We start from the raw sequence: 23,466 nt of genomic DNA, 5'->3' as shown, positions 1-23,466 counted from the left end.
AGGGGGAGTACTACATGGAGGGAAGACGACTCATGTCCCTCTAGAATTTAGATTTTGTCATGTATTTTTGAAATTTTTATAAATTTTAAAAAATTTTCTATAAATTTTTAACATTTTATCCTCTTTTAGAATTTTTTCAAAAAAATAAGAATTTTCTTATCCTTTCTTTTCTTGCTCCTAAAAAAATACACAAACCCTTTTTTGTTTTAATAAAAGGTTGGTTGAGTTTGGTTTTGATAGTGGATAATTTAACTCTAAACATATGGTATATATAGAAATGTATTTCTCAAATGATTTAACTGTAAATTGCAGTGTAATGTAAATGATTTTTTCGACTTGATTAGACTAACATGTACATAAAAGAGTCTACAAAATTGCTACATTTTCATATATTTAGACAAATAGTCAAATACAAAACTATACATTGGCTATAAGCGATTTATGATTTCATAACTCAAATGCAATACAACACAAATTCTTGAAAAAAAAAAAAACCAAAAAAAAACACCCAAATCCCACATTAACGTTTTGATTTTTTTTTTTTTAACGGCAAATGTTATTTATTTTAGTGATTATTTATTTTTTAATCAAATTAGTGATTGAAGAGGTAAAGCCTCAAACCAATAGATAAAAACTCATCGATGAACATTAATCTAGATTAATCGGAGACTTTTGAAGAAGTTAAACATATTCTCATTGGCAAACGCAGTGTAAGTTAAGCAAAAAAAACAAATCATACATTGATGAATTGGTATATAGGGTAACTAGAGACATAAAGATCTTGGATTTAAGTCTTGATGAGAGTCAAATGTTTCTCTCAATGGAAAACAATTGTATTTTTTATGTCATTGGATTTTGGTATATAAAGATGGTAAATATTCATTTGAAAACTAGATGTGAAAATTGGCCAAAACATACTGTGATCTGAATCTAACATAATGTGTTTTTATTGTGTTATCTACAATCACAATGTATTTTAATTGTGTTTTCTAAAAACAAATTATGTTAAATTTTAAATTACAGTATGTTTTTGATAGTGCGTAAAAATTAGAAAACTGTTTAAAGACACTGTCATATGAACTTAACACAATGTGTTTTCTAAAAAAAACATTAAAAACACATTGTGTTAAATTCAAATCACAGTGTCTTTTGGTCAGTTTTTTAGTTTTTATGAAAATTTTAGTTTTCAAATGATCACGAATAGGTGGTTCGTGTGCCCCCGATGGGGGGCATTCTTCTGTTGGAGCTTCTTATATGAAACTTTGGTTTACAACGTGTTAAAGTTGCCATTGCTCTTTTCCATAAGGCTAAACTATTATGAAGTAGTAAAGTCTAAAGGTACAAAAAACATGAGTTTGCATTAAACCTGAGCTGAGCATAAATCAAACAAAAGCCATGATTTGTCAGGCTAAACCACTACAAAGGGCTACACTACATTTGTTTCTATTGATGTTATAGAAAATGCATTTTACATCTTGTTTTCTTACATGTATATGAGACTTTCAAATTCACCATATGTTGGATACATCCATATTTGTCCATTTTTGAGGATGTCATGCGAGCATGTTGGGCCGATCTTTCGATACCAGTGTGTTGCTGATGACTTGTTGAATTTTGGCGTTGCATGATAATGTGATCGCCTAAATGTTGTTATTATCGAATTGTTAGGGTGCGGGAAGTCTTTGTTTATGACTTTGTATTGAAGGGTTTTTTTTGGGCTTTCGTACATGTAAATCGGATGGTGTTCTTTCTAGGAGATCAGATAGATACTTTTGTTGCTTGCAAATTGATTAATGGGTCCAAAGTCTTCGGTTTGCAACCTGTGTTTACAAAATAGTTGTCAATATATAGTATTTCATTTTACAGTTAATCACATATTTAGTAAAATGAATGACATTCATAATCAAATTTTTAACCCTGAACCGGTTGCAACCTATTACTCTACAACCCATTCATTACGTTCGGTGTAATTGAGATGCGTATATACCATATAAAAGAGTGATGTGACGGGTGTCCGGTCACATCTTTCTTTGGCTACTACTTTTGATTTAGTTAACGGGTGTAATGAATATACATGTAAACTGTGTGATACAGTCAAATGGCAGCGCTGTTTTACGAAAAAAGTTGATTGTATTAGCATGCAAAACCTTCGGGTTATAGTCCACTGATGAAGGAAAGGATGTATTCGATCAATAAAGCTCAACAGCACGTAACTTATACTAACCATTACCCAACCCACCTACAATCTACATGTAATATGATCAGATGCTTTTTGGTTAAATTTTTTGGTTCATCATATCTAACGTGTAAGTTATGTTAGCCGATTTCCAAGTGAATCAATGTTTATCTCGTGGTGAAAAACTTATGATGTAACCTTCTCTGTTGTTCCCCTGATTATGTAAAAACTCAAATACCATATTTTTAGGCCTAAATTAACAAATTTAATTGAAAATTCAAATGCCATGTAATACGTTCCGTTTGTGGAACCGCAAATTTTTCTAAAAGTCACTCTATTAACAATGCATTTAGTTTTGTGTCCAGAAACTGAACACTGAGAGCAGTGAATAGTTAAAAAAATCCGAAAATGGTAAATCATGTTACGGATGTCGAAAGTAGAGACCAGACTATGTTTTTGTTTAGCAAGCTATACACAAATTAATGTGCGGCAATGAATAAAGGGATTAATGAACAAACCTGTTTGACGTGAAGATTGAAATCATGTATAGGCAACACTTGAAGAGGATCACACTTCCGTCTTAATTCACCTTTAAATTATCCAACTCCCAACCTTTGCGCATGATTGACAGGAAAACACACTATATTGGTGCTTTCTAGGTTACTTTAAACTAATAATAATCTTTTTGATTATGTAAGCTTTCTAACAATTATTAACTTTGTAATGCATTTTACATTTTGTTTTCTTACATACAATTAATAAACTAAATCAGCTATCACTAAAGTCACCTTATAGTAGCTACAAACCCAGGGCACTATTTCAATGAAACCACATTCAATTATAGCGGAGACAAACAATGTATCAATGATAACCTAGGGTACTAACACATAGAATTACCTTAACTGATGTAGAATAGCAGTGGATATCGTTTAGAAGAGAATGAAAGAATTTGAAACAGAGAATTCCTGCTATTGAAATCCCCCACCCCGAAAAACATACACGTAGCAACAAAGGCCACTAATCATTCTATGTTGATGCCACCTAGACTTTTAAACAAAACCCAATTTTAAAAGAAAACCTATTTTTAAAATAAAATTAAAAAAAAAAAGAAGAAAACGAAGGGTCGAAGCCGCGTCCACTCAAATACAGCCAACTACCAAAACCACCTGATCTAAGAATCATTTTGTTAACTTTTACTTACGTTTAATTTAATGTATATTCTAATTATGTGTAAGTACTGTTCACAAACGATTACCATATTAAAGAAGATAATAAGAAAAAAAAGCAAAATATAAACATTCAGAAAAACAAAAATCAAACATTCCAATATTCTGACTGACCAAACATCTATCCTATAATGAGATAGTGTGTAAGAGCATAGGGTTTGGGTATGTGATGACGATCAAGAACAATAACGTGGCAACCGGCACCGGTAACCCCTCCATTTCTCCCCATCTGGAACCGTTTTTAACTTCGGCGTTCTTGGTTTGTTTGCCAAACACCGACATATTTTTTTTTTCTTTAGTGAATATGTGAGCCAAAGTAGTATTTAATACAAAGATATCTCTTAACCTTTTGGATTTAGAATAATATATATATATATATATATATATATATATATATATATCCATTTCCTTACATTTAAAGGAAGAACATAATAGTGGGATAACATCACATATCTATACTTTTATACTATATTATAAAGCAGATTCCCCTGTCTAACATTTTAAGTTTCAACATTCACTTTTCCAAAATGCTCATTCTATCAATTATATATTACCAAACACCTTTTCTCTCTCCTTAAATCTCAACCAATCATTTTTTTTTCTCTCCTTCATAAATCATTTATTCCTCCAATTTATTCAAAATCTTTTATCTCACAAACCATATATCGATAAATTATAAAAATTATATGGGTGTTCTTAAAATTTCATGCTCTTTCATTAGAGATGTCATTCGATATATTTTCGACGAATTTTTAAATCCGATGGCAGAACCCGTACGGTTAAGGCATTTGGCTATCACACTTTATGACCTATCACCCCATCATCTCACCGCCGCAATGCGCGGGTACTTACTCTCGTAGTATATATAGATATAGATATACTAAGTATATTACATAGATTGAAGCGGGATATTGAAATACTTTTATTGAGTTGATCGAGAGTGTTTTGTTTTGATTTTGTTTGGTTTGCTTGAAAGTCGATGAACTCAAGGAAGACAGAATAAACCGAAAAAGGAAGTAGGTAGTTGTATATCTTATTTTTGCTTTAGTGTTTTTTAATGAAGGATTTTAATAGTCAAAACAGTGGAGGTGGAAGGAAAATTCGATGGTCCAATAATTTTTTATTCTTTTTAGTTTTTGAAGTGGGATTTTGGTGGGATTTATAAAATTAAATATAAAGTTCGATGAAAAAATAAAAAACTAATATGACAGTGAGGTGGGATTTTGGATGATTTTCTTGGTCATTGAACCATACCTGATTGTATAAATGTCCTTGAGCATTACTTCAATGGTTGAAAGATCATTCCTCCATATATGAGGTCTTGTACTCAAGCCTTGAGTAGGACATAAGGAAGTCCTTTATGAGGGATTGACTTGGGTTTACCCAAGTTTAATTCTGAAGGGGCAGGATTACTCCTATTAATCGTCGTGTCTTCGGGCGAATTAGTAGGGGGTTTTCCCCATCAGGTATTTGAAATAGGCAATTCACTTCGAGGGAGTTCTCTAGCACGGATCCGGTTAAGACAATGTATGATAGACCTCTCGCTGTTGAATCACGACACGAAATTTTGAGGAAAATTTACCTTTTAAAAAAAAAAAGTACTGTATAAGTGTTCGAAAAGTCAAAAAACAACATTCCCCAAAACAAACTTATTCTCCACTTCTAGATTCTCACATCATTTCACTTGACTTTCACTTTCACTCATCAAACTTCACTCCATAAAATTTATCTACTTTTTTCATATGAAAGAGTGAAATAAATAAAAAATGCCAATGAACAAACCACCGGCAATTCCACCGCCGATGATCGGAAAGATCGGTCCATATACTGTCTTTGTTACTCCACCGGTTCAATCATCAGTTGAGACATCTCCTCCGGTTCACCCACCTCCACTAGTTCTTCCTCCCCCGGTTCAGTACTCCAACTCCGGTTCATCTTACAACTCCAAGTTTGGGTTCTTTTGGGATACTGTCACTAAAGTTCAAAATGGTATCACATCAATATTATTATTCAAATTGAATTTTGTATTGTTTCTTGTTTTATTTAATTTAGTTAGGTGCCCATTAAGAGTTATACGTATAATTCTAGTACTAGTTTATATTTAAAGGATTTTGCTAGATATTAGATAAGGGCTACCATGAACGCGCGTTAAAATGTTGTACCTTAAAATAACAACCTTTAAAAATAATTTTCGAATTGATTTTGTATTCCTGTGTCCATTTCCCGACCTTTACCTAGCCACCGATCATCTTAGGATCGCTTCAACACTTGTCCACCTTGAAGATAGTTTATACTTTATAAGTATAACGAAATGTATGCCGGCACAACACGGTGGTGATGGTGGTAGCGGTGCGGGGGCGGCAGTGACAGGCGGCGGCAGGTGGTGGTGGTGGTAATGTCGGCAACGGTGGTGGTGAGGGGTGGTGGGGCGATGATGGGCGGCGGCAGGTGGTGGTGGTGGTAATGTCGGCAACGGTGGTGGTGAGGGGTGGTGGGGCGATGATGGGCGGCAATGGTGGTCAGTTTAAAAGTAATTGATGTTAAAGGAGTTAGTGTATTGTTTTAAGGGTTGAGAGATTTATGTTGCAAATTATTTAAATAACGGTATTATAGTTGGAGATGTTTATAAATTGGTGAATAAAGGAAAGAGTATTTTGGGTACATCAATTCATCTTTTAAAATTTTTTGGGGAGGAGGTTCCCCTTTTATCTATATAGATATAGATATAGATTATAGATTATAAATAGATATAGAAAAGCAAATTTTGATGTGTTTTGTATTTAAGTACCATGACTGATTTTAAATGTGTATGTACATTTGCGTGACAGTACATTCAAGTTTGGATGATTATGTGGCCTGTTGGTTTGGGTTGAACCAATCGAAATATCAATGGGCGTTGGATGACTATTACCAAAAGAAGGGGGTGGTAAGTTATACTAATGATTTACTTTGACTTTATGGTTGATTGAAAATAGTCTGACTCTTGAAATCATAGGAAATCATGTACCTTTTTGTTAGGAAAGATTGATAATAAAATTAATTGGAATGAAGTCATGTTGTTTTTTACGTATAGGTGAAGGTTGATATAGACTACAAGATAAACTGATATAGTGTATCTTTGTATCGAAGCTAGAATTATGTGTTACTTACAAGTTAATTATTGTCCACCTTAAGCTATAAACAAAATGTTTTTATCATGATTAAGATGATATGCCATTTTACCTTTATTAAATAAATAACTTTTATGCTCTGTGTGGTATATTATATTTGTAGAAATGATGGATGTTAAATGTTCAACTTTTATGCATATGCATAGCCTCTTTTCAGATTTTTTATAAGATGGTAATTCATCAAATTGGAATTGGATTCTCTTAAAGCTAGGCAGTTAGTTACTACTTTATAATCAGCCTAAGCCTTTGGCCCATGAAATAGAGAATAGAGATGGCCAAGAATTCCGGATCTGAGATTCAGATGGGCTGAATGCTTGGATAGACTCTCTTTCCTCCTGTTAGGGTGGTTTGGTAATCCTTATCTTACTTTTGGACTGTTAACTAACGACAAAAACCTTGAAATCCAAGTAAAGAAGCTGGTGAGTAAACTGGCCTAGAATTCCAGAAGCCAGCTTGTAGTGATATGCAGTCTATACAAAGTGGTTATTACGGGGCATGGGTAGGTTTAGAAGGGGTACATGTATTATTGCATACCTTAAACCTATTTGAAGTTGTTTGGATTGTGAAATAAAAGATAAAATATACATGTAATGATAATGCAATTCAAATTGTTTCTTTAGTAACAATAGTGCATCTTCTGGTTAGAACTTTGGTCTCGTCACTGTTTATGGGTGAGAGAAGAAGGGATTTAGATTATTCACATGCATTAATGCATACCTTAACCGTTATTTTTGTATAGAGTGAAAATAGATGAGTTAATTTTTTTGTAATGCTTATGCTGTAATACATATACAAATTTTGATTCACCTTGACTAATGTTATCACATGAATTAAGTGTGACTTTTGAATACTAGCGATTCATGTACATGTTTGTTGAGAAAGATTGATAAGTAGTTCAAGGTTTATCCGTTTATGTGTAGCGAAAGATGTCATTGTTAAGATTATTGATGCTCTCTTTAAAGCTTTGGTGTTAAGAGAGTCAGAAACTGTTTATATGATGTTGGGTTGGAAATTTCTTTGCTATCACAGGTTAGAGCACTTGGTTCAACTGATGGTTTGACATATTTCAAAAGATTTGAAGGAGGGTCAATCCCCATTTCTACCTCCAACATCTTTACCACATTTCAAAAGATCGTAGTGACCACACAAGAAAACTACCATTAAGATTCTCTTTGCTTCTTGTTTGCTCCCCTTTTCAATACCACACCCAGTAAGAAATTCAAACAGTTTATACTTTTTGTACTTTTGCCAGCCCAGCTAATAAGAACTGCTTTATAATCGTTGCTTTCTCCTCCTTCCTATAATCTCTAGAAAGAGCAATCCAAATGATGCAGATGAATACGAATGATAAACAATCAAACCTGTTGATTCAAAAGAATACCAGGAACAATTGACGATTCTTCTGATAATCGTTAATTCAAAATGAATACCAAAAATTAGGAATATTCACACTAACACACTTAGTGATAGGAAAACATACGTAAAAGTTCCTTAAAACCGAAAATATATATAGAAGGGCTAAAAACTAACAGAAAAAAGGCGTTTTTGAGCCCGAAGACTGACCTAGTCTGTTTGACTGGTCATACGATGAAAACGGAGCCCTGTTGCTCAAGTTATGCCCATTTTAGTGATTCTCCCTTTCTAACTCTATCTTAGCGCTCCAAATACAAAAGGGCTTGTTCATAAACACTTGCGCCCACATCATCAAAACTATAAACATCACACTTATTGGTCACAGGACTAAACTCCTCCAACTCGGGGTTTAGTATATCCTGGTGTCCTAACTCGTATAGTGACCATAGTCACATAAAACACTCATAGACCCGCGTATCTCGTATTGGTACGAAGTGTACCGAAACGGAATTCGCTAGCGTTCTCATCGCTAGTGGTACGGTGAACCGAATCGGGTGGTACGACGAACCAAAAAGCAAAATAAACGCGACTCATTCCCATTGGTATGTCGAACCAAATCGAAAATATAAACGACTCAAAGGTACTGGTACGCGTACCATTACCTTTTTGACATCCCAACTACCAAAGTAAGATTCCAGGACTTATTTAAGCGGCAAAAAGAGTGTATCTTTTAAGTTCCCAATATATTTTGTAATTAATACTATCTTGTTAACAAAATAACCTATTTAATATCAATTACAAAATTAAATTTACATGTATATGTTTCTTCTATATATACTAACCTTTACAGAGTTTTATATCCAAGACACCAACTTCTAATTTTCTACTACAATTTCACCATTGACTATCAATTATCTTCAATGACAAAAGAAAAAGGAAACGAGTAGAATAGAAACTTTATGGTTGTTTTGTTATTTTGTTGGATTTTATCATGTTATTTTATCTTTATCTAATGAATTTATAAGTTTTGTTGACTTATGTTTTTGGTACATCGTACCGAATACATGGTACACCGTACCACTTCGTACCGCCTCGTACCGAAATGAGCCTACCCCCTCCGTACCGAATTCGTTAAACCTAGCGAATTACGTATCCGAATCTCGTACCCGTACCGAAGCGTACCGCGTTTTATGTGACTTTGATAGTGACAAATCTATCACCTGCATTGCTTTCTGTGTTACACAGCCTAGCTAGTTTAAAATCTGCAACCTTAGGTTAACATACTAAAGAAACCACATGTTAACTATAAGCTATGGTTAAATTAACTTAGATTCAAGGTTTTCTTTTTGGCCTAACTGTGCTTTCACAAAATCGAGGTTTATGGAACGACAAACATTATATATATTGTAAAATATCTATAAGTTTGTTTCATTTATCGTCAATGAACCTGCTCGTAAGAAGAAAAGAATGCCAAGTCGAAATTTCATTTATTTTTGATATGCCTCTTGTTTTGAGTAAATTAGAATGGATTCTTTTCAGATTTGACATAAGTGGGTAATTTGCTAATTGGAATTGGATTTAACATGAGCAGCCTGGCTTACTTCTCGTGGCTCCCAAAGAGGTTGTCTGGTCTAAAAGCCAACTACTCTGTAATAAGCCTCAGCCGCCCATGTTATAAAGATGGCCCTGACCCAAGATTCATATGGGCTGATTGCTTGGATATTCTTATGTTTCTTCTATTAATGTGGTATATGGTAATCTGTATATTAATTTGAACAGTTAAATAATGACATAATCTTCAGCCTAAATTTTTTTTTTTTTAACTTTTCTTTTTGTACAGATGATATATACGAGTATTTTTTTAGAAAGGCTTATACAAATATCAATACAAAAGACACAAATATTTACAAGTTATCCACTAGGCTAGAAACCACAACTTATAAGTTGATGGATCATTACACATACCTGATATAATTGGAAGTAAAACTTAGACTAGGAACCTTAAGATATCTTGAAAACCAAGTGAGAAAGGTGGTTATGGTGAATAAAATGGATTACAAACCCGCTTGCAGTGATATGTAGGCTATAGTGTTATACAAATTAGTTAATTTATTAGGGCAGGGTATGTCTGGAAAGAGTTTAGGCGTGGAACTGCATATCAGATGTATACCTATTTTGGGACTTCTTTATGTTGTGAAACCAAAAGATATTAATTATATGTAATAGTGTACAATACATGATATAAGTTATTTATAAATGCTTTTGTTATTTCTGGTTAAGGTCCAACTTGTAGATAGCCTGTTTTAAACCTATTAGTATGATATAACTTATTTGTGATGCTAATGGTTATGCTGCAATACGTATCCAAGTTATGTTTCTACCAGTATCATATCTGGATTAAAAGCTTTCGTTCCATCAGTTCACTATTATGGGCCCCATATTAGTTCATGTAAATTTCATGGTTAATTATGATTGGGCTAGAGACTTGATGATTAATACTATTCATGAATTGCAGGACCAGGTTGATGCAAAACATAAAGATATATCCACCAAAGCACAAAATATGTAAAATTCTTGTTTGGCAGGTAATCCATTTATAATTCTCCGTGTTTCAGTTAAATTGTTCGGTTTGGTTTTTGGCGATGATTTCTTTTGTCATTAATATAAATCTTTACACACACACACACACACACACTTGTGGATGGGTCAGTTCAAGGTACGGTATTTTCTAAAAGGTCAAATAGGTGAAGTAAAAAATCAAAACAGTTCACTTCATAGGTAACAGGTCAAACATTGCGTAAACAATTAACCCCTTGACACACTGATTTGCTATAATCTTCTCATTTTACGTTCTAGATATAGTGCTGGTCAACCAATTCAACGTCTAGCAAAATTACCCATTTTGACCCAGAACTGTGTACACTTGGTACCAACTTACCTGATCTTCCCTGGCATACACATTTTGCCATCTATATTTGATTCTTTTGTGTTGCATTCAGTATAGCTTGCTCTTCCGACTCGACTTCATTTATATTTTTGCAGGATGTTGTTGAGCAACGCACCTTCTGGACCATCTTTTTGATTATGTCTATATGTTAAAACATCACTTAAAATATGATCAGATCAGATTAAAAATTGGTGGATATCAACCTGAAATTTTTGCTACTTTCATATTAATAGGCTCGACAATCTTATCTGACGAATTTGGAGATTGTAACCAATTTTTATACAAAATGTCTTTCTTACCAATGCCAAAATAAGCAGGCTAATTATCTTCTTTTGTAGTATTTGACTTATATTGCATATGGACTCCTGTAAATGATAACTGAAGTTATCTAATATCCCATTTACTGCCTTTCTTCCAATGAGAGATCTGTTTGTTTCTGCTCTGTATATTCATTACCAAGGTTAGCCATCGGCTAACATACAGAAACAATGGCATGTTACATCGGCCTCATACACAAAGCAGCACACAAATGACTATCATGCGCAATGGTTAATGCCTCATTTACTAAATCAACAATATTTGATGGACTTTGATAATGGGTGATTTGGTGATAGATTAGAGTCCATATTATTTTAACTTGAACTAGCAGGGTATAAATTACTAGGATTTGGGGATAGATTACTAGTCATTATATTATACAACTGACTAATCTTCATCTTACAACTCTGTTAACACAAAATGCTGCCATGTCCGGTTTACCAAAAGAGGGAAGATGTTACATTTCGCTTGGTGTATGCCGATCTAAAGAATGTGGTGAGAGGTATATATATATATATAATCCATACTGCTATCCATACATGAATTAGTACTACAGTCTACAGTATATTATAATCGAATGAGAGTAATAGGTAAAATGGTTTACAACTCTTAAAAATAAAGCTACTTTAAAGAGCGACTAGCTAGTAAAATACTCCGTAAGAAATAAATTTCAAGTAATGACCTAGCCGGCTGCAGGCCAGCTTATCAAAAGTTGTGTCAAATACTTTGTATAAATAAAAGGTTATATTACTTAGAGTTATCGACATAAATCGTCCCCGTGGTTTATTCAAAAAATCACGTTTCATCCTTGTGGTTCAATAACCTCACTGGCAGTCCTTTATAGAAGGATAAGGTTCAGGTTTCGTCCTTTACGTTGACGATCGTTATTTCATCTCCGTTAAAACCCTCACATGCCTTCCACGTGAGGGTATTTTGATACTTTTCAAAGCATAAAGGACCAACCTTGATGGTTTTGGCTATCATCTCTGCCACCAAATTTTCCGGCGAGCAACTTCGGACGACACTTTTTTTAGTTACCGACAACAAACCACTTTTCATCAAATTCTTTATTCAATTCATATATATATATCAAACAAAACTTTCATTTAAATTACAAAGTAGAGTAACAATAAAATTAACATAGGCTTATGTGTATACTTGGACAAATGCAGATATTCTTCCACCAGTCATTGATTTCCAGAAAAAGCTTTATATCAAGACGAATTGCATATCTTAATACTTTTATCATTTTAATCAAGAGGAATTGTTTACTTTTTTTAATGACTGATTCTTAACACCAACTTCAATAATCATTAACAAGCTAAAATCTTTATACTCAAATAATAAAACCCACAGATTTAATTCATGTATTAATATGAAAAGCACAAATGTTAATAGTCAATAATCCTCATGGAGATGATGAAGACGATGATATTCTAGAGATGTTTAAATCCAGAATACATATATCATCACCACATAATTACATATACACACAAAAATAAAACCCAAACCTTGAAGTTTAAGAATTTCAATCATGTATCATAAAAAGCCAAAGATTGTGAGAATTTCAATCATGCATCATACGGCACTGAATAACAACCACCACCATCTTCGGTCCATTGTTTTCCTCTGGTGGCCCGAGTGGGTTTTGATTTGGTGGACGGAGATTATGGGTGAAGATTGTTTCACATATAACATCAGATCTTCTTGGCCGACTTTTGTTATTGGATCTTGATTGGGTGGTCGGAGATTATGGCTTCGACCTATACCTATACCTAGACTGTCGGATCTGTACCTACATTGTCAGATCTTCTTGGCCAAATTTTGTTGAAGATGGATTTGTACCTTTAGCACTCTAAGATCTTGTTTTGCATATCGGGATGTTGTTGATTTGGATTGTAAATGTACTGTTGTGCCAGTGAAAGAACGAGAGGAATAGAGTTTGGTGGATGGATAGATAGATTGATGATGATGATAGTGTATAAAGATATGTAGATAGATATATGCCTGATTGTGTTTGTGTATGTATATTAGTATATATTTATATTTATTCAATTTAATTTTAAAATTAACAGGTTTGGGGAAAGTGATAGAAAAAGATAAAAAACCATCAAGTTTGGTCCTTTATGCTTTGAAAAGTACCAAAATACCCTCACATGGGAGGCATGTGAGGGTTTTAACGGAAATGAGATAACGATCGTCAACGTAAAGGACGAAACATGAACATTATCCTCTATAAAGGACTGCCAGTGAGATTATTGAAACACATGGATGAAACGTGATTTTTTGAGTAAGCCACAGGGACGATTTATGTCGATAACTCTATTACTTATATCCTATTGAAGTTATATAGTTGTATATACAAGCTTAGAAAGTAGAGGGATTAAAGTTGTAAATATTAATAGTCTGTTAAAATTAATTTTTTTTTTGAATTAGTAATTTAGGCGGCTAAAAATTAGATTATAGATACAAGAAGCTATATATCGATGTATAAATATTTTGATCCTGTAACCGTTTTCAATTAATCAATGAGAATAACAAAAATTCATTTCTAATTTTCTCTCATCCAAATTCTATATATCCGCATATCCTTCATCTTAATACATCTTTATTTATATATTATAGATTATGACTAAAATGTCCTTTAAAAATTTTTAACCTCTATCCCCCCCCCCCCCTCACGCAGAAACACATAGCAAAAACTCTAACTCAAAATTACCCCCACCTCCCCCTTTCATAGTATCTCACGCAACAATTCATTATATCTCCGACCGCAATAAAATTACTTTTACGTTAATAACCACGCCATCATCGTTGCCGTTACCGCCGCTCCATTGCGTGACACCAAACTATATATATATATATATATATATATGAGTTTATATAGGGATAATTAATTGTATCTTTCGTATCTATTAGTCGAACACTTACAAATAGCAACTTTCCATATCAAAAAGGCCAAGTAAAGTATGAGGGCGAAGTTATCTACCTAATTTTGAACGTCGAGGTTTCAAGATATTCTAATCTATCTAGGAAATTACATGCAATCATATGGAGTATAGGTTTTAGGTAAAATAAAACAACTATTAAAGTAAAATAAATAAAACAATAAATTTCTCTTCACTGAAGATCACTGTGCATCATGAAAATCATCGTGTATCAATTGTTTCGTGAATATTCGTGCATCAATTTAATCATGATCTAAGGGTCCAGTTCTTGTCGTATTTTTTTTACTTTAATACTTATTTTATAATACCCAACCCAATGAAATATATTATATAATATTAAATTCTATTTAGTAGTCCTACAGTCAAAATATGGCAAAATATTAGTCTACAATTAGAAAGAATAAAACAAGATGATTAATTCACAAGAGTAGTCAATATAGTCGCTCTTAAGTTCATTTTAGTAGAAATAACTAGGAAAGTAGTGTTACGTACATGTTTTTACCCCAACATACATTCTATCACTTGTACGGTACATTTCACTACATCTTATAAAGCAAATTGGTTTTTTAATTTTAGGAAATTTAAGTAATTCAGCATTTTGTATACCCAAATACCCCTATTAATTCCCATTCTTAACCCCCAATTTAATGATTTTTAACCCCCACTAGTAAAACACAAAACAAATCGATCGTCTGAATCATGAAACTGACAAAATTAACCCCCACTACTATTCTAAGGAGAAGTGGGAATGACTTCTTATTTGATGATTTGGCTGCTACCCTATATAAATAAAAAGATAGTGAAAAAAATTGTAATGCATTTTCTGATGCCTGCCTCCTCTGAAATAAACAGCTCCCTATATGAAACACAATTTGTAAAACGTGGGCTCCTGGGCTTCTTAAAGAAAATGGTTATTGGGCTTTTTGGATTAGGTGGGCTTCATCCAGAGTAAAAGAAAATAAAAAAGAACAAATTGTGGAGTGGAGGACTGGAGTCTAGTTCTACTTGCATTGTGCGTGTGATCCCATTTCCCAGCAAAAAAGGAAAAATAAAATAAAATAAAATAATCAAGAATAGAACATGAAATGCAATATGGTGATGGGATCCAGGAGCAATTATGCTTTGAAATGAACTTCATTTTGGTCACTTAACGGGCATGCCGTTAAGTTCTTTAGTGAATCTGCTGCAATTCTCATCCTTTTTTCTGATATATGGTCGTTACATGAGTTGTTGCAAACCAAGCCCTTTTTCTGATTGGCGTTACATGAGCTGTTGCAAAATCAGGTCCTTTTCTTAAATGGTTAAGCTCATCCAACATGCTAAAACTCGATCCGGCCGCTTCATTCGTATGCATCCAAAAGTCCAATATTGATCGTCAAAACTTCACTTTAGGTCCAAATTGCAATATCTTCAAATCACACTTACAACATACCTTATGCAAATACTAAGTGATCGTTTTAACAATAATAACGACTTAAAATATATACAAATAAAGGATATCATCCATTAAAACTAAAATAAAAACAAAGATAATTTGACTAGCTAACACAGTCTATCTTTATATTTCTTATCCACACCTTACTCTCAAAACTAACCATATATAACACATATCCCTTTTACTTGATTGTTTTCTTTGATCATGGAAGGAGTGCATCTTGACTACATTGATGCCCCCTGACCGTGTTTTGTGGAACATCTAAGGACAGATAATTTGTGTTTGGAAGTAATGTTGGCATATGATCATATTATTATAAGTCGCATGTCCGGGAATAATTTAAGCCTACGGGGTCACACGAAATGACACGGTAACTTGATAATAACAATTGATATATTAAAGTAATATATTAATTAGTTTCATCACGAAATAATTAATTAAACATAATTAAAGAATTAATTATATTTAATTGATTAAAAAGGAGGATTAAAATGTGAAAATTGGAAAGTGGACTTGGACCAAAGTCCATTAGGGGGGGACGGTTTCATCAAAGCTTTCCAAAGCCTTGATGGTTGCTTAGTTTCCAAGTAATTGTAAACCTAATATTACCCTATAAATACAAGGGTTAATTCAAGGTTTTCATTCATTTATTCACAAACAAATTCTCCTCTCTCCCTCTTTCTTTAGTTAGGCCGAAACACCCTCCCAAAAGGGTTTTTCGGTTTTCGATTTTAAGCTAAGGGTTTTAAACAAAAGGTTGTTTAGGTTCGTGATCGGGGTACTAGGATACATTATTCGGGGTGTCTAGTGTGCGATCGTGGAGGGGTTTTGCTTTAAACCCTAAGTATTAATAATAATCTTATTATTATTATCTCAATTGGATCTTTGCATATAAGGTACACGTCTCAATTCTCTCTTTGTTAATTAATGTGATTACATATATGTTTCGATTTCTTCCGTTGCGCTTATTCGTGATCTTGTATGTTTTATGTGTTCATGTTCTAACAGTGATATCACGAGCCACATATGTGATCTATTAATTACAAAGATCAAAACTTGAAGGGGGTTTTAAGGGTTGGTTGATTTTAATTAATTGTTAAATAATTAAAATGTTGTTTTTCTTATTTTAATTAATTAAATCGGATCTTGATTAAATAAAAATTAGGGTTTTTGTTTAATTAAAGTTTTAACCTTGTTCAATGGAGATTGAAACCCTCAAACAAGTTTTGAATTGTGAATTGATATAAATTATGTGATGAATTGCATGATTATGTGTATCATTTTATTTAATATTGTTAAATAAATAGTAAAATCACAAGAAATTCATGCAAAATTTTATTGTGATTTTACTGGATATATAAAGAGTTATATTATGCAAAGCATGTTGATCCAATAATTAGGGTTAATTATTAGATAATTATGTGACAATGTGATTTTTGCGTGTAAATTTTCTGATGTGCGACAGTTTACTAGAAAAATCATATAAAATAATATGTAATGAGTTAGAAGTCGTGCTTTGGACTGTTGAAGCCCAACACATAGGGCTACAACTTTGTAGTTTTGTTCGAAAGCTTAATCGGACCAGAAACAGGAGTAAACTGGTCATCAAGATGCTGGAAATTTCCAGACAGCATGTATATGTGTTTTATTTGCAACTTGATTTGTTTAAAGGCTTACGCAATCAAGTTAACTTGATGCATGTGGTCCTCTTCTTCGGAAGGGGGAGCCGAAATTGAACTTTTGCATGAACCATAGTGACCATGTTTAGGTGGCCCACCTTAATTTGTTACTTGATTAAATAGTTCGGTAATTAGTAAGTTTATTAATTTTTGTATTTGTTTATAAGTTGTATAAAGGTGATGCAAAAATTGGTTTTGAAAATAAACTTGACTAAGAACTATCGAAATAGAGATTTCATTAATAAAATTGGAGTCTTGCAACATTGAGATACACCGGCTCACCCATTTGAATAAACTCTAAGAGAGGTATAAGTCGGAGTGCGCTAGCCTTCTAAAAGGGCGGGTTTTTAAATCGCATTTATCGCATACCTTTGCCCTTGCGCTTCTTTGTGCGTTCAAATGGAGCTACCGAGCTCTCTTGTGTTGTAAGACTATACAAATAATTTTATTAAATATTATGTTTCGAAGATTATGCATGAGTCTTCAAACATAAACTTTTGATTCACATCAATTGCATTACCCATTTAAAGTTAAGTCAATGCCACCCACTTTGCTAAGAACACTTGCCAGTGCTTTTTGCTTTACGTGAGACGTAGGTGAATTGTATCTCTTCAAGGTGGATTACCACTCGTTGTGAGACAGCGGTGGACTATCTACATGTTCTTAATTGGGCGACTTAAAACGAGTTAAGAGGTGAGACCTTAACCCGTGGCATAAGATGGGACAAAACATGTTTACAAAACACTTAATACCCCTTTACAGTGTTGTTGTAAGTCCCATAATTCTAGGAGTTGCATGAATACAATTATCGATTCTCGATTACCTTTTGAATGCCGTCATTTCTAGCAGATCAACTGATGAAATGATTGTATGTCAAGTTGGATCCTAGCCTTAGTGAAAGTAATTTGTTAGATGAATTTAACGAGGGTAAAATTACATTTCTTAAGGATAATTATCAAAAATACCGATAATTGAACTTTTGTCTGTTTTAAAGATGGCAACAACAAATCCTTCTCAATACATACACCAATTGGCTTTCAGGTCGATGCTAGAAAGGAAAAGACTTTTTGGAGCCAAACTTCAATGAATGGGTTTAAGTCATTGATGAGCAGACATTGTTGTTCCGGAAGCGAATGCTTCAACTTGAAAGTTGGCTGCATACAATGCTCGGTATGATAGACACAATGAGGTTGCTTGTTTAATGTTGGAAAGCATGAATGCAGACCTTCAAAAGCAATTTGAGCATTCATTTCCATGTGATATGCTCACTGAACTCAAGTCTTTGTACTAAAAGCAAGCCGGAGTGGAGTTGTTCGACCTAGTTGATCAACTTCATGACTTGCGACACGAGCATGGAACATCGGTTAGTCCTCAAGTACTCTAGTTGGAGATGTACTCATGGGCAATTGGAAAGGTTAAACTATGCTTATCATCTGCATATTACTATTGGCATGAACCTAAAAAGGGGATTTTTTAGGAGTTCATGCGCAATTGTAATATGCATAGCATTAGTAAAACCACAGCTAAACTTCATGTCATGTTAATTGAGTATGAGAAAGAGCTTCCAAGGAAATCTGCTACATCCCGAGTTCTTATGATCAAGGGGGGAAAGGTTCGGAAAGCAAAACAACCGTAAGCTAAGGGCAAGATTTTTGGTAAGAGAAAACAAGTTGTGTTTGTCTCAAAACCTTAAAAGACCCTTTTGGCAAAAGGAGCATACGGCTAAAGTATCTAGCTGAGTTGAAATGTGAAGAAGAAGCAAGCTGGTTTGGCAAGTGCTTCAAGTATCTTCAAAATTGAATTATATGCGTTGTTATACAAATAATAATTCAATAGCAAAGAGTCAAGTTTAACTTGGACTCTAATTATCTTTGACATAGTCATCTTGTTTAATTTTGTCAAGAAAAGCATTTGAAGACTTCAAAGGGACGGTGTCTTACATTCAGATGATGAATCATTTGATAAATGCACAATTTTGACATTATAATTAGCAAGAAACGCATTGAAAATCTTCATTATGAAGAGATCTTGCAATCAAATGATGAATCATTTGATAAATTGCGTGTTTTTTGGGATTGTCGTTAGCAAGAAACACATTGAAAATCTTCATAATGAAGGGATCTTGAAATCGAATGATGAATCATTTGATAAATGTGTTGTCGTTAGCAAGAAGTGCATACTTCAAATTGAAGGGATCTTAAAATCAAATGATGAATCATTTGAAAAGAGATCGTTAAATCAAATGATGAATCATTTGACATATGCATGCCTTGTGGTTTCGACAAGATGACAAGAATACCTTTTCCGCATAAAACCGGAGAGGGCTAAGGTATTACTTGGACTAATACATTCAGATATATGTAGCCCATTTAGGCATGTGTCAAGGAAAGGCTAGCTACTTCATCATTTTTATGAATGATTTCAGTCATTATGGTTATGTTTAATTGCTTAAACATAAACATGAAGTCTTTGAAATATTCAATGAATTTAAAAGTGAAGTAGAGAATCAACTCAATAGAACCATCAAGATTCTTCGTTCGGATCGAGATGAAGAATACTTAAGCCAAAAGTTTAAGGATCATCTAAAAGCTTGTGGATTTATCCAAGAGCTTACTCCTATATAAGGGTATATGTGAAAGGAGAAATCAAACCTTGTTGAGCATGGTAAGATAAATGATGAACCTTAAGACTCTCCCATTTCATTTTGGGATTATGCTCTAGAGATTGCTGCATGCATTCTCAATATGGTTCCAACCAAGAAAGTTGACAAGATACTACATGAATGTGGTGTCAAGTGCATCTTTGTAGGATACTCAAAGGAAACGATGGGTTACTACTTCTACTTTCCTACCGGAAACATTGTCAAAGAATTTTTGATTTGCTGAGTTCCTTGAAAGGAGACTCATATCTCAAGAGGACAGTGGGAGGATTGTTGAACTTGATGAGCATCAAGAAGATGTGTCAACTTCTGAAAATACTAGAAATCTTCAACTTGGGGGGGGGGGGAATGTTCAAAGAGATGAATCTCTAGGTGAACTACAAGTTGAAGATAAAGCGATTCCAGTTCGTAGGTCCTCAACGACAATACGTGCTCGTGGAAAGGTTAAATCTTATGATTGAGTCTGAAGAACACGTGGTAGGAGATTTGAATGAACCTCCTAATTTCAATGCTGCATTATCAGATCCGAAATCTGAAAAATGGCTTGAAGCTGCGAATGTGGAAATGAAATCCATGAAAGACAATCAAGTCTGGAGCTTGGTTGATCTTCCACTAGATGGTAGAACCGTTGGGTGTAAATGGATCTTCAAGAAGAAGACCGACATGGATGGAAATATACACACCTATAAAGCTCGTCTTGTGGCGAAAGGTTATACTCAACTCTTTGGAGTTGATTATGAGGAAACCTTTTCTCCGGTTGCGTACATTAGAGCTATTAGGATCATCTTAGCCATAGCGGCGTACTATGACTTTGAGATATGGCAAATGGATGTCAAAACCGCTTTCTTGAATGGTTTTCTAGACGAGGAGGTCTATATGGACCAACCTGAAGGTTTTGTCGATCCAAAACATCCCAACAAAGTATGCAAGCTTCAAAGGTCCATTTATGGACTAAAGCAAGCATCAAGGAGTTGGAATAAAAGGTTTGATGAAGAGATCAAAAAGTTTGATTTTATTCAGAATCCTGATGAGCCATGTGTATATCGCAGAGCTAGTGGGAGTAATGTTACTTTCCTTGTCTTGTATGTCGATGACATATTGATAATAGGAAATTACATTCCAATGTTGAAAGACGTTAAATCTTATCTTGGAAAGTGTTTTGCTAAGAAAGACTTGGGTGAAGCAACATTCATACTTGGAATCAAAATCTATAGAGATAGAAGTAAACGGTTGATCGGATTAAGTCAAAGTGCGTATATAGATAAGATCTTGAAGAGATTCAAGATGGAAAATTCTAAGCGCGGGAACTTGCCTATGCAAGAAGGACTTAATTTATCTAGTAAGAACGGTGCTTCTACACCTGAAAAGGTGGAGCGTGTGCAAAGAGTTCCTTATGCTTCGGCTGTGGGATCTATCATGTATGCGGTAAGATGCACTAGACCTGAAGTTGTGTTTCGCTCAAAATATTGTTAGCCGGTATCAGCAAAATCCCGGAGTGGATCAATGAACTGCTGTGAAAAGTATTCTTAAGTACATGCGGGCTACTAAAGAATTATTCTTGGTGTATGGTTGAAATCCTGATCAAAATTCAAATGGTAATAGAATTTGTGATGTTGGATTTCATGATTGATGAAGATGTTTCAAGAATATCAGTCGGGATACGTCTTCATTTTAAATGAAGACACGGTGGAATGCTATGAGCTAATAGCAAACCACAGTTGCTATGTATGTAACAGAATCTGAGTATATTGTCGTCTCAGAGAAGACGACATTAAGGTTGTCTGGATTAGAAAGTTTATTTTTGGATTTTAATATGATAATCCTCAAATAACACACCTATGGATTTGTACTGTGATAATTCGGGAGCAATTATCATTGCCAATGAGCCTAAGGTTTAGAAAGGTGCCAGACATTACCTAAGAAGATATCACTACATTCGTGAGCAAAGCGAATTGCGTGAAATCAAAATACTCAAAGTTCACACAGATTATAACTTAGTGGATCCTTTTACAAAGGCATTGTTAAAAGGAAAGGTTAATAAGTATGCCGCGGGCATAGGTTATTGTTAAGTTATATCATGTAAATCTGTGATTGGTGTTTGGATAATGGGATGTTAAACAATTGTTATTTTCAATAAATGAATTTTTATACGCGGTATAAGTGGTTTCATTTTTATAATAATTGTGTCCTATATTTGCATGTTTAAATCCATGAATATTAGTTGAATATTCTAAATGTCTATTGTCAATTAATTATATGGGAATATAATTAAAGTAAGACAATTGTGAGAGATTGGTGAAAATATTTAAGGGAATATTTTAAAGATGGTGGATCGTACCAAACTCACATGATATTCAAAAGGTGAATATTAGACTTACCCCACAGAACGAATTATCATTTTATGGATCGGTGTCATTAAATGAAATTCGTGAAATGGTTACTTTATTTATCCTTTGACTTGAGATACTAGTGAGTTATGCATGTGTGGATTGCATTTCTTGATATAGTTCCTAACTGTCCTGAACAAGGCAGTAATAAAGAGCTATTTTCAGAAATGTTAAGAAACGACATGGCCAGACACTTGTAGTCAATACAGGATTTGTTCCTTCAATTTGCAACTGAAGTATGATACCATTTGGCGCCCTCATTACTTAATTAAGATGTTTGTATGGCCGTACCCAAATGAACTCAAGAGGAGTCTTGACTAATTTGATAATCTTGATTAATTATAGAAATGAGAAACATAATCGTTAAATTATGAAATGACATTGATCCATATTCATAATTAACAAGGGTATTTGAACAAAAGGATATTAAAGAATAAATCATTTCAACTTGGCAATTTAAGAATCTATTCTTAAATATTTCCGGGAGCATTGGAGTGTTGCTAGACGCCAACCAATGTTATTGCGTTTATAATAACATGCTCAAGTGGGAGCTATTGGCATATGATCATATTATTATAAGTCGCATGTCCGGGAATAATTTAAGCCTATAGGGTCACACGAAATGACACGGTAACTCGATAATAACAATTGATATATTAAAGTAATATATTAATTAGTTTCATCACGAAATAATTAATTAAACATTATTAAAAGATTAATTATATTTAATTGATTAAAAAAAAGGATTAAAATGTAAAAATTGGAAAGTGGACTTGGACCAAAGTCCATTAGGGGGGGACGGTTTCATCAAGGCTTTCCAAAGCCTTGATGGTTGCTTAGTTTCCAAGTAATTGTAAACCTAATATTACCCTATAAATACAAGGGTTAATTCAAGGTTTTCATTTATTCATTTACAAACAAATTCTCCTCTCTCCTTCTTTCTTTAGTTCAGCCGAAACACCCTCCCAAAAGGGTTTTTCGGTTTTCGATTTTAAGCTAAGGGTTTTAAACAAAGGGTTGTTTAGGTTCGTGATCGGGGTACTAGTATACATTATTCGGGGTGTCTAGTGTGCGATCGTGAAGGGGTTTTGCTTTATACCCTAAGTATTAATAATAATCTTATTATTATTATCTTAATTGGATCTTTGCATATAAGGTACACGTCTCA

General features: G+C 33.8%; 1 protein-coding gene across 2 annotated transcripts; it reads left to right on the top strand.

Annotated features, from left to right (window-relative positions):
• The first annotated feature begins 5,041 nt into the window (after positions 1–5,041).
• Positions 5,042–11,264, top strand: LOC122600768. 2 transcript variants are annotated; one of them, XR_006324092.1, is made up of 5 exons: positions 5,042–5,391; positions 6,231–6,328; positions 7,602–7,782; positions 10,441–10,510; positions 10,968–11,264. XR_006324092.1 is itself a non-coding variant. In XM_043773526.1 (4 exons), the coding sequence occupies exons 1-3, from the start codon at positions 5,169–5,171 to the stop codon at positions 10,492–10,494; spliced, it is 375 nt and encodes a 124-aa protein (XP_043629461.1). In that variant the 5' UTR covers positions 5,050–5,168; the 3' UTR covers positions 10,495–10,510; positions 10,968–11,264. The 2 variants fall into 2 exon arrangements, 1 of the variants encoding a protein (XP_043629461.1); XM_043773526.1 differs by lacking the exon at positions 7,602–7,782 and having other exon boundaries at positions 5,050–5,391.
• The last annotated feature ends 12,202 nt before the right edge of the window (positions 11,265–23,466 follow it).

This window comes from Erigeron canadensis, chromosome 5, assembly GCF_010389155.1.
Source record: "Erigeron canadensis isolate Cc75 chromosome 5, C_canadensis_v1, whole genome shotgun sequence".
Taxonomy (NCBI): Eukaryota; Viridiplantae; Streptophyta; class Magnoliopsida; order Asterales; family Asteraceae; genus Erigeron; species Erigeron canadensis.
The sequence above is the reverse complement of the archived record's forward strand: the minus strand, read 5'-3'. Positions and strand labels throughout refer to the sequence as shown.